Source organism: Vicia villosa, unplaced genomic scaffold, assembly GCF_029867415.1.
Source record: "Vicia villosa cultivar HV-30 ecotype Madison, WI unplaced genomic scaffold, Vvil1.0 ctg.000287F_1_1, whole genome shotgun sequence".
NCBI classification, from domain to species: Eukaryota; Viridiplantae; Streptophyta; class Magnoliopsida; order Fabales; family Fabaceae; genus Vicia; species Vicia villosa.
The window spans coordinates 40,038-52,705 of NW_026705123.1; the positions used below are offsets into that span (position 1 = coordinate 40,038).

A 12,668-nucleotide genomic window follows, 5' to 3' on the forward strand; every position below is an offset into this window, starting at 1 on the left:
AGAAGAGAGAATACATATGGGGAAGAAGATGAAATCACATGGAAAATAATCTACCAAAGACGTAGAAGAGGAAAACAATACCGGGTCCGCATCACTCCTTCACACCTCAACCACCGACGATCCCTCCAACGACACCGCAAAACGCAGCAGTTCAACAACCGTCATGCCGGTAACGTCGACGTCCCTCAATCTTTTTTTTCTCCCAATTTTCATCACCTTTTCACTATTTCTCTTATTTTATTAATTAACCTTTTAATTTTTAATTATTTATTAACCCTTGATTTCCATTAATTAATTAGGATTAGGGTTTTTTTAACCAATTAATTTTTTTCTTTCTTTCTTCAACTAATTTATTTTAATTTAATTAGGATATTTTAATTAGTTTAATCATTACAAAATCATAAAAAACACAAAAATATTAGTTCTAGTTTGATTTTATTTTTATTCCCTAACATTAATTTTATTTGATTAGATTTAGGATTTGATTGGATTTAATAATTAGGATTAATTTACAATTTAAAATTTAATTAGATTAGATTTAGTAATTAGAATATTTTTTAAAATAATTAGATTTAGGTTTAATTGATTTTTTTTAACATAAGTTTGATTAGTTTTGTAATTAGGATTTGATTAGATTTTTTAGACTTAATAATTAAAATCAATTAGAGATTTAATTAGATTTTTTAGACTTAATAATTAAAATCAACTAGAGATTTAATTAGATTAGATTTAATTTGTACATAATTAGATAATTAAATTTATTTTCATTAATTAAATTAGATTTAATTTAACATTAACAAGTAAATCTTTTTTTGAACCCTAAATCTTTTCCTTCTCTTTCCATATTTTCTCGACTTTTCGCTTCATCCGCTATTTTAATTTCCTTGCATTATTTTTTTATACAAATTATGTAACTGCCTATGGGATGTAATAGTTTAATTAGGACTTTTATTTTCCGCAATTTATTTTCTGCAAAGATTTTACAATTATGTATCTCTCCTAAAGCCATGTAATAGTATTTAGGATTTATTTTCCGCATTTTATTTTCTGCAAAGGTTTTATAATTACGTATCTCTCCCAAAGCCATGTAATAGCGTAGGATTTTATTTTACGCACTTTACTTTCTGCACCTATAAACTGCTATATACTGTTAGATGATAATAGGATTGTATGGCAAGATAAAATCAAACTAGAATAACCCTAATTTTCAGGATTAAATTAAGCAATCACTTTTTGTTCACATACTCACCTTTAAGGTAATCTCTCTCATGCTGCCTTTTGATTAAATAATTAAGTTCCTCGGATGTAGGGATACCTTAGCCTGTTGCCTTCGATTCAAAAATCATCATAAAGATCATAGTCCCTTTGATGTTGCCTACGATATAAAATGATCTCGTCCCTTGATGTTGCCTTTGATTACATGATGATAGTCCCTTCGAATGCTAAGGTATCCTTACATGTTGCCGTTAATGACTATTCTCATAAACGCATACGACTTCCTACCCTTCTTATGGTATGGATAGCCTTATGGCAAATGATGACCCTCGATGACCCGCACATCCAATGAAAGGACTACCTACCCTCCTTATGGTATGGATATCCCTTTCAAACGAAAGACATAAAGAAAAAGAAAGACATTAAACTTAGGGTAGGTGCTTTTAACTGCTTACTCACTATTCAAACTCAAATTACTATTCACACCCCTTTTTCAAATCAATTCAAAAAGGTTACGCTTATTTACAAGCTAAAGTCCTTATTCAAATCTTTTCAATTCACACACGACACTCTTTTAAACAATTCAAACAAACAAGTGAGCTAAGCAATTAAGAGCCCATGGATAACCATGGATGCAAAGGGTTCTTACACTTTCCCTTTGTATATCCTACCCCCCGAACTCAAAATCTTTCAAAGGTCTTTCATGTTCTTTTGCCTTTCCAATTGGATAAAATAAAAGTCGATGGCGACTCTTGCTATCCGCATATTTAAAAAAGTCAGTTCTCCCACCGTATTACAGACTGTTTCATTGATTTGTTCGTGGGATGTCTAACTTCCTTCTTCGAGTGAAATATGGGATTGAGGTCAACCTATATACCCGTTAGGTCGGGACTTAAGGATTTTCCATGAAAGTGTAATCTCATTTTTCCAACTTAAGCGTGTCTTTTCTATGGAAATAGATGAAGCAAATTTTATCAGATAAAATAAAATAAAGTCATTACAAAATGTATTTAATACATGCAAACAAACTTCAACTACACGGGGGTGCCAGGAATTAGCAATGACTTTTTGTCATAAAAGGATTCCTTCAAGAGACTTTTATTTCCTTGTCGAACCTCATGTGGCCTTATATTTACTTTAGATGGTCTTTTCCTCATATGATATTTCCTTTGAATGCAATAATCGTTTCTTCTTGGATTCTCTTCCATGTCTTGTCGACCTTTTCAAATCCTTCTTTAGTTTCACCTAAACATATGTCATCTTTAGGTTCCTAGGTGGTTCCTCTAGCCCCTTAGGATTTTAAAGATCTTTTATGACCTTACATTTATGGAATTTTAATAAAGGGATAAAACATTATATGTAGGCTTCTAGTTTAGCATCAATGACAGTGACCTCGTCTTTGCTTATGTGGTAGTTCATTTTTGGGTGGACCGTTGAGGACATTGCCTCTAAAGTTGACAATGTGAGGTAATCGGTGAATCAAATATAGATGGACTTGCACTTAATTACCAGGAGAAGGGCCCTAATTGTATTTTTAGCGTTCTTTCATCCAAAAAGTCACACGCAATTGGTTTTTTTGGTCATAGGTCCATTATAACCTTGAAGTTCACAATTGTGGTAAGAAATCAAGTATTTACATGTTAATTTTAGGGTATAAAATAACTCATGATTTTGAACGAGCTTCCTTGATTGACTAAGACCTAACTTATCTCCCTCACCAACAGAGGAACATGATGGTTCAATGTACTATTCATTAACTCTACATCCAAAAACAAGAATACATGCCATTTCTTATATGGGCCTTTGCTTTTCTTTTACTAGAAGAATTGGGGAAACCCTATAACACCACTTTAACGATAATTGATTGGCTATATCCTCCTCAACATTCATCCCTATGAGGTCCATTATTGGGGAGACTCTCCCAAAAATGGAAAATTTCCCATCATATATTGATGATAAGGGGAAATCCTCCCACTGAGAGAACATTAACTAGTAGAAATGACATATTCCGTATGAACTCCTTTTCTTTATATTTCTATGATGGTTTCATTTCCTTGGCTAACTCGGAACTTTCAGCTTTTCATTTTCTGAGTTAGGCGATTTCAATGTTTCTTTGGATTTCCCTATCATGATTCATGACTCTTGACAATTTATCTTGTGGATCAGATCCTCAATCATATTTTTCAACTAAATATAATGTTCATTATTGTGTTTGGTATTCCTATGGAAACAAAAATGCTTTGATATGTACAAGCCCATGCATTACCATTCTCAAAAACTCCACCTCTTATTTCCTGAAGTCAACATTAAACATTCTTGGAGAATAAGTTTTCTGGAGGTGTTCAAGGATGCATAATCCTTTTAGTTATATGGGACATCATTTTACCTTCATAGATTATTCAAGATTCTTTTTCATGCCAATATTGATTCTCTCTATATCACTGTAAATTTCCTTACTCTCCTCTAACGTTTCTTCATACTAGAAGTATGTTTTTGCTCGGATGCAAACGTTATTGAAATACTTTATGTCTTTAAATCTAATGTTTTTCAGCAAATCTCGTTCCTTTATAAATTCCTAAACTAAATGAACGCCTCTTTATTTTTTGGTTTAATACCTATTTTCACCCCTGCCATGGTTGGTTTGAAAAATCCTCCTGCAAAAAAAAATTGCAAGAATTCCCCTAACATTTGAATATTCTCTCGTTTTAAACCTTATAAAAAATTTGTTTTTAAAACCAACCTTGCCATTTGAAGATTCAGTCATTTTAAACCCTATAATCTTGTAGATTATGTCATTTTAAACCCTCTGGAATATGACGGGCAAGGTTGGTTTTACTAAAAAAAATAATTTACAGGGTTCAAAATGATAGAGTCCTTCAAGTGGCAAGGTTGGTTTTAAAAATAAAATTTTTACAAGGTTTAAAACGAGAGAATATTCAATTGTTAGGGGAATTCTTGCAACTTTTTTTTTTGCAGGGGGATTTTTCAAACCAACCCCATATGGCAGGGGTGAAAATAGGTATTAACCCTTATTTTTTTTAACCATGTCTTTTACTAGGATGACTTTTTTGCTAAATCTTTCAATGTGGCTTCTTAGTGATTTGACCTTCTTCTATCTAATTCCTACCAAATTCAGATTTGCTTAAGCGGGACTTTCCAAAAATTTGGATATTCTTTAGATGTAATGAAGTGGGTCTAAAACTATGTCATTTCCCATTGCTTCAATGTATCAACAGCAAACTTGCACTTAGTTAACCTTTTGCCTCTTGGAATGTAAATATAATGGGCATAACTTACAAATGATCAGCAGGGTCCGTCTTATGTTCGCGTACCTAGAGGCATATAGAGGTCTTTGGGGATGGGATAAATGTTGATACTAGGATGACCTATTTTTTATTCTTCAAATGTAGCTTCTTAGTGATTCTCCCTTCTTCTATCTAATTCCTTCCTAGAATTTCCATAAATTACGGTTGTCTTCTGGTTGCGGTGAAATGGGTTGTAAAACACTTACACAGTTTTCCCCATAAGTTGTTAGATTCATGCTTTAGGCCTTTAAACCACGTCATTCCTACCTTCTTCGGTGTGAGGAAAAATAACTTACACTTAGCCAACCCTTTTTCCGTTCAAAAGGTAAGGATAATGTCTAAGATTTCAACATGGTCGTCTGGGTTATTCATCCAGTCGTAGTATTCCATAGTTAGATATATTTCAATATCTTTTGAGATGGAATAAATCTTGATTTGCTGAGTGAAAGTGTTGGGTTTCAAGTGTGAAACTGAAAAAGTCTAACAACAGCTAGAAATGGAGGAAATGTTGGGTTTACAATAGAGGTGACATATACACCCATTGCCTTAAGATTTTGGGTAAATATGTGGCGTCAAAGTCTCTTGGATCTCCCACGCTTGGAACATTGACACTTCCAGACCTCGCTCCCCGGACATCCTAACAAGTGGTATCAGAGCCCTGGTTGGCATAGTGGGCGAGCGAGATAGATCCTAGTGTGGATCAAGGCTAGTGATATGGGTGACTCGTACTTTTGGGGGAGATTATTGGGTTTCAAGTGGGAAAGTACTAAAGTTCCACAATGACTTGGAACTGATGAAATGTTATGCTTATAAGAGAGGTGACCCATATCCCTATTACTTTAAGGTTTTGGATGGATATGTAGCATCAAGGTCTCTTGGATCCCCAATGTTTTGCCCATTGACACTCCCGGGCCTCGCCACCCATACTCTGCACAAATGGTTTCAGAGCCTTGGTTGGCTCTATTGGGGAGCGGAAGTGGATCCTAATGTAGATCAAGGATGGTGATGTGGGTGAGTCGCACTTTTGGGGGAGAGTGTTGGGATTCAAGTGTGAATTCTTAAGTCCCACATAGACTAGAAATTGAGGAAATGTTGGATATATAAGAGAAGGACCCACACCTCTAATGCCTTAAGGTTTTGGGTATATGTGTAGTGTCAAGGTCTCTTCGATCATAAACTTTTAGCCCATTGACATTTCTGGGGATCCCTGGACTCTCCAACAACTGGTATGAGAGCCCTGGCTGGAAATGTGAGGAAGCGGAAGTGGATCCTAGTGTGGATCAAAACTAGTGATATGGGTGACTCACACTTGTGGGGGAGATTGTTAGGTTTCAAGTACGAAAGTGCTAAAGTCCCACATCAATTAGGAAAAGAGGAAATGTTGACTTTATAAGAGAGGTTAAGCATATCCCTATTTCCTTAATTTTTTAGGTGCGTCAAGGTCTCTTGGATCCCTAACGTTAGGCCCATTAACACTTTCAGACCTCGCTCCACAGACTCCCTAAACAAGTGGTACCATAGCCCTAACTTACTCGGTGGAGGAGCAAAAATGGATCCTAGTATGGATCAAGGATAGTGATGTGGATGACTCACACTTGTAGGGGAGAATATTGGGTTTCAATTGTGAAAGTGATAAAGTCCCACATCGACTATGAATGGAGGAAATATTGGTTTTACAAGATAGGGGACTCATACAGCTATTGCCTTAATGTTTTGGGTGGATTTGTGGCGTCAAGGTATCTTGGATCCCCAATGTTTGACCCATTGACACTTCCGGAACTCACTCCAAGGATTCCCCAACACAAAGCACTCCTTCTTGGTGTCATACCTCAAATTTTACCCCTAAAATCCCACCTATCATTCACATACATTTAAGCAAGATCACAAGCATGGTAACCTCCTAACCCTTCTATCCTTGGGTTTGTTTTGTGGGAGATCACCAAGCACCTTTGTGTTTTCTTTCATCTTTATGTTTATTTGATTTTTTGCTTTACTAACCTTAACCAAACTACAAAAATATGCTTTTTTTTTCTTTTGTTTGTTTTGCAAGATATGGCTTTGAATCAAAAGATAAGTGTAGTTTCTAAATTATGGTTTTGAATCCCCTAGTCAAATATTGGTCAACCATTGATTCTCAAGGACTTATTCATCAAGGCTTGGCTTATAATCTTAGGCTACATCATCCTCAAGCTTCATTCAACCTTGTTTGATTAAGAGAGATTCAAGATTGGTTGCTTGTTTTTCAAGTCATTTCAAGTAAGGTCCATGTGTTTATTTCCATGCCTTATTCATCAAGTTATCAAGCTTTTGTCAAGGTTTATCAAAGAACAATCAAGTTTTATTCATTTTAAGTCCATATGATCATCCTTGTGCCTTGGAATGCAAGAAAACATTAAAAAAAACAAATTGGTATAAGTTGGTTTAACCTAAAAGTCAAGTATAGCACGCCTTTGGTCCAAACACCATAACTTCTTCAATTTTCAAATTTTATGGGCACTTCTTTTTTTACAAATGTGCATTTTGATGTCTTTTACAACTTTCATTTAGAGGTCAAATATCAATTCAAGCTCTAATTCCATCAAAGCTTGAAGGCCACTTATGCCCAAAACCTAGTTCATGACATGTTTGACCTAATGCCTGGTCTAAAATTCAGGTCATGCCCCAACTTTCAACTCATGTCATTTTCTACTCAAGCATCCAATTGACTTGGTTATTTTTGCATTTCGTTCTACTCCATGAGAAGAACATTTTGCAAAAGGAAAATTATAAAACGCATGAGTAGATTTGATTCGGCCTAAGTATGAACATGGTGGCATGAACTCTGTTTGTATCATGTGACCTGTAATTAGAAATGACCTGAAAATCAAAGGGGACCATTTTTCACATGTGCAAACTAGCTTATCATGATGAACACATTTTGTACAACACAAAATGAATGGAATAGCTAAGCAAATCAAACATTCCATGCTTCATTTCACACGTAATGGATGTAGAATTTTCCAAACTTGATTCACACGATTGAAGAACAATTAGGCCTGTATGATGAGCTCACTCCTTTTCCTATAAATAGAACTCACTTCTGCAATGAAATTGAAGCTTGAAGAGCCAAAAAAACTGTTATTTTGAAGCTCAAAACCTATAAAAACTAGAAGATCTAAATATCATTTTCTCTTCATTTCAACTTTGTTTCTTCACACAGAATCCATCATCGGTCTTCTCTAAAACCAACTGAAGCATTACAAAAACTTACCGTGACCTCTATTTACCAACTCAATCTCACCATTTTCATACCTTCTAAGCTTACTTCGAATAGGTAGATACGAATTTCATTTTCACTCAAACAAGTTACCATACTCTTCGTCTTTATCTTTTGAGTGAAAGCCCTCACTTAACTGTGATTTATTATTGTTGTTTGTCATTTAATTTTGTTTTGAAACTCTTAGGATTTTTGCGTGTTTCTACAAATTCTCCTTGCTCAGATCAAATAAATTGATCTTGAGCAAGGAGACATGAATGATGAAGGATGATGAAGCTTACATGATGTGTGTTTAAGCTCAAAAATCAAGTTCATCATTTTGCGAAATCGAGCGTTTCACATGTTAAAATTGAAGATCTTCACACGCGTTGGTGGGAAACATTTGAATTCAGCCAATCACAACGCGTCACCTCTTCTTGTCGTTAACATCTTTTATTTCTTTTTCTTTTAATTCAATTTTTGTTTCATTTTCTTTTAAAAATTCATTAAAAATATCTCCTAATAGCTTTTTCACTCCAATTTTTTTCTATAATTTTCTCAAAATATTCTCTACTTTGTGTAAATTTTTTAGATTTTTAAAATATGTTTTAGCATTTATTGCTATTTTATTTTGTTTTCTTTTTTAATTGATTTTAAATAATTTTTTTTATTGATTTTGAAACATTTTGGATTCAAACTTTTGAGATATTTATATTTGGAGTTTTCTTGACTTTCCATAATTTTTTTGTCATTTATTTGATCATTTGATATTTGTTTTGAATTTTCTACTTAATTTCCATTTTAATTCATTTGAAAATCATTAAAAAAAACCTTTTAATATTTTTCATTTGATTTCAAATGGTTGGTTGTTTCTGACTTTTGGTTTACTTGACTAATTAGGATGATTTAAGGTTCATCTTGTTTAATTAACCTTAGATTGAGACTTTATGAACTTTCTACTTTTCAAATCTACCTTTAAATGATTATATGATCGTTTTGGATACTTCGGATTGATGATAAGTTAATCTTAAGTACTATGAAGAGTGTTGTTATAAGTAATAATCTCATCTCCTTTGCTTTGTGCTTGATCAATTCTCAATTCTTTTATTCTCTTTCTTTTGATTTGGCTTTGACTTGTGCTACTTGTTTTAGGAGAATGGTCTATATCATTTCTCTAACAAGTATGATACATAAATTGCTATTGATCGACCTCATATAAGTGCTATTTCTACATAAGTACACTTATGATTGCTTAACATAGTGTTAAATTATCCTGAATCGAAAAATTGATCAATAACACTAACGTCATGACCAATAATTGTGCTAACATTTATTTTGTGCACTTTTACATTTATGTCTTTAATTTAATTGTCATTTACTTTATGCCATTTGCATTCATAGCATTTTATTTCTTGCTCTTTACTTTATGAATTTTTCTCTTTGCCCCTTGGGCTTTTGTTTCTTCTTTTATTCAAAAGACCCAAAAACACTTAAATGTGAGAAAACCCTAAATAACTCTTAATAATCTTGTGTGGACTTGATGTTACTATCTCATGCTTATTGATTTTGGACTTAGACTTAGGATGTTTTCCCTTTGCTTAGAGATTCATCTGATACTTTGATTCATCTAGACCTTGAACTTTCATCTGATAACTTGGCCCCTACCTTAATAAACTGTTGAACTATTGAACTTGGGCTTCATCTGGTGCTTTGTGATTTTTATGTTCATCTGATACAATAATTGTGGCTTTTAATTTCAATTAATTCTTGGTTCATCTGAGGCTTTAAGATTCATCTAATTATGTTACTTTGTTTACTTGCTTGTTGCTTCTTGTGGATAATTTCCAAAGGAAAGGAATGCTCATCTTATGGTTAGTTCACTTGCATACACAAAGGCTTTTTTTGGGCTACCTTACAATGAGACCTTTTATTTTATGTTTTAGGATAGTCTCTTCATCTCCTCTACATTCTTAAATTTTCAAAACTTCTCTCTTTTTCAAAACCTTCTTGTTTTAAGACTCAAAGTCTTTCATAATAAATCTTGAATTTGTCAAGTGATTGTCAAAACCTTTCTCAAATAAATGCTAAAACACTTAAGCATATTCAAACACTTTCAAAAACCATAAAAAAGACAAACATCATTAAACTTTCGATCAGATTCTTTCTGAACTTTTATTGTAAAACCTTTTCAGAAAGGAAGAACATTAGTCCAATTCGTGTAGTGATGCAAACCCTAAGCCCCTAAGAGTTGAGGTTGTAGATGTTGATATTTTTAATTTGTATGTGAGACATACTTGTTGATTAAATCCAAGTAAAGTTCTCCATATCAAGATGATGCAAATACACACTCCCTCATACTTATGGATGGCAAATGGTGTTTTCCACTCGAAGGCGACGAAATGTCTTTTTTCATTAAAATCAAACAAAACAGACCTCCTTGTTTCTTTTTTAGCAGAACTACAAATGCTCTGACTTCCCTATTGCACAAAAGGGGTATGTAAGCACAAGATGTGACGTCTTGCAAAACATAATTAATAATAACAAATTCTTTTCTCATCCCATCAATCTTTTGCAAACTTTAACCCTTAAGCCCAAAAACACAGATTTTCAAAATGTTCTCATGGAGTACCATGGATGTAAGGGGTGCTAACACCTTCCTCTTGAATAACCAACGCTCGTACCTAGATCTTTTCTTTTGTTGGATTTTATCGATATTTTCCCTTTCCTTTGGAAACAATAAAGTTCGGTGGTGATTCTTACCTTTGCGAGTTAAGTTAATCAATAACTTAATCTCCAATTTTTCCGCTGAACACTAGGGTATCATTTTCACCCCAAAACCTGTTCCAGGAATATGAGTGACACCCTTAGTAAGAATGGGAGTGATTATTCAAGGTACGTATGTATCTTCTTTGTGGGGGTGAAGCTAGCGCCCCATGTTGTTTTCCATCACATCAATTGTACTTACGGAACCTACAGGATGAACGCCTTCGTTGTGACGTGGATCTAGGTTTGAGTGGAATGTGTATATCACTCCTCGATTTGGGGGACGCATATTGTCTGGGACCTTTTGTCCATCTTCATGAGCGAGTAAATCATTTTCTTTGTCTAGTTATTTCATGTTGTAATCTACTCGCAAGGGACACTCTGGTGCTTCTTGGGGTTAGTTTTTAGTTATCTCATTCCAAAAAAATCTCACACGCTGATGATGAATGACTCACCAACTTCCTCTAGATGACGAGTAAAATATTTACGAGTTAGCCATTAGTCTCTTGATTTTCCTTAGAAAACTCACGAGCCTAGATTAATTACTATTGTCTCCTTGATACGAAGATGAGGATGTCAATCCATCTTGAGGTTATGGACCCACCCTCGTAACAATGTGGGCGATAGCATGGTGAGGTCAGGGGTTCCCTGCAGTCACGACCATTGTTTGCTTGTTTCGGATATTCATCCTGATATCTAAACTGAGTGAGAATGTTGGAGCTCGATTCCCACTTATCGGTGTTTGGCTGTTGCTTCTTTAAATGTTAAGGATGGTGATGATGAACTTTAATACAACAAGCTTTGTAATACACTTAATGAATTTTTTTATATCTAGACTACAAAAAAATTTAATTATATATCTAAATTACTTTTCCTATCTTCTACATTTTACACATTTCAAAATATACACAAAAATTAAAATCCTACAATCTCCCAATAAGACATGATACAAGGTCTTCAATTTCAGAGAAGTTTCATCACATAAATCCTTGATCGATTGAGTTGCATTTGAAAGTCTAGTTATGTGTGGGTCTCTCTTAGTGTCTTTAAAGTCAATCAGTTAACACTCCAATGCTCAAATTAATGAGATGAAGGAAAAATGGGGATGTGATTAGTTGTGAGAGCATGCTTACAAATTAAAAGGCAATTATATATATATATATATATATATATATATATATATATATATATATATATATATATATATATATATATATATATATATATATATATATATATATATATATATATAATTTTCATCACCTAAGAAGACTATGTCAAAGAAGTACTTAAGAAATTCAAGATGGATGACGCCAATCCAGTTGGAACCCTGATGGAATGTGGAAGCAAGTTGAGCAAGCATGAAAATGCAGAGATTGTGGATCCAACTCTTTACAAAAGTTTGGTTGTAAATTTACGTTACTTGACATGTACAAGGCCGGATATTCTCTATTTCGTAGGAGTAATAAGTCGCTACATGGAAGCTCCAACAATAACTTACTTCAAGGTGGCAAAGAGAATCCTTCGATACATCAAAGGTACAATAAACTTTGGCTTGCACTATTACTCTTCTAATAATTATGAGATTGTTGGCTATAGTGATAGCGATTGGAGTGGAGACTTAGATGATAGAAAGAGCACTATTGATTTTGTGTTATTTATGGGAGATACTACTTTCACTTGGATGTCATAGAAGCAACCAATAGTCACACCATCAACTTGTGAAGCCGAGTATGTCGCCGCCGCATCATGTGTGTGTCATGCAATTTGGCTAAGGAACTTGTTGAAAGAGTTTAAAATTCCACAAAAAGATCCAATGGAAATATGTGTTGACAATAAATCAGCACTTGTTTGGCAAAGAATCCCGTTTTTTATGAAAGAAGTAAGCACATCGTCACTTGTTACCACTACATAATAGAATACATCGAGAGAAAGGAGGTGAAGTTGAAGTATGTGATGTCTCAAGATCAAGCTGCCGACATTTTCACCAAGCCACTCAAGTTAGAAACTTTCGTGAAGCTGAGTATGTTTGGATGTTGAAATATAAACTTGATTTGGGCCTAATTTGGTTTCCTGGGCGTAGTTATTTTGGACTTAGAAAATTTTGGGTAGTGTTTCTAGAGAAATCTTGTAGTATTTGGAGAGTCTAC

The 12,668-nt window shown here is 34.1% G+C and overlaps 1 protein-coding gene across 1 annotated transcript; it reads left to right on the plus strand.

The window, feature by feature from the left end:
• Positions 1 to 11,821: 11,821 nt before the first annotated feature.
• LOC131626442 (secreted RxLR effector protein 161-like) lies at positions 11,822 to 12,211 on the plus strand. The gene has a single exon (XM_058897261.1). It carries the CDS (start codon positions 11,822 to 11,824, stop codon positions 12,209 to 12,211), a length of 390 nt encoding a protein of 129 aa, XP_058753244.1.
• Positions 12,212 to 12,668: the final 457 nt, after the last annotated feature.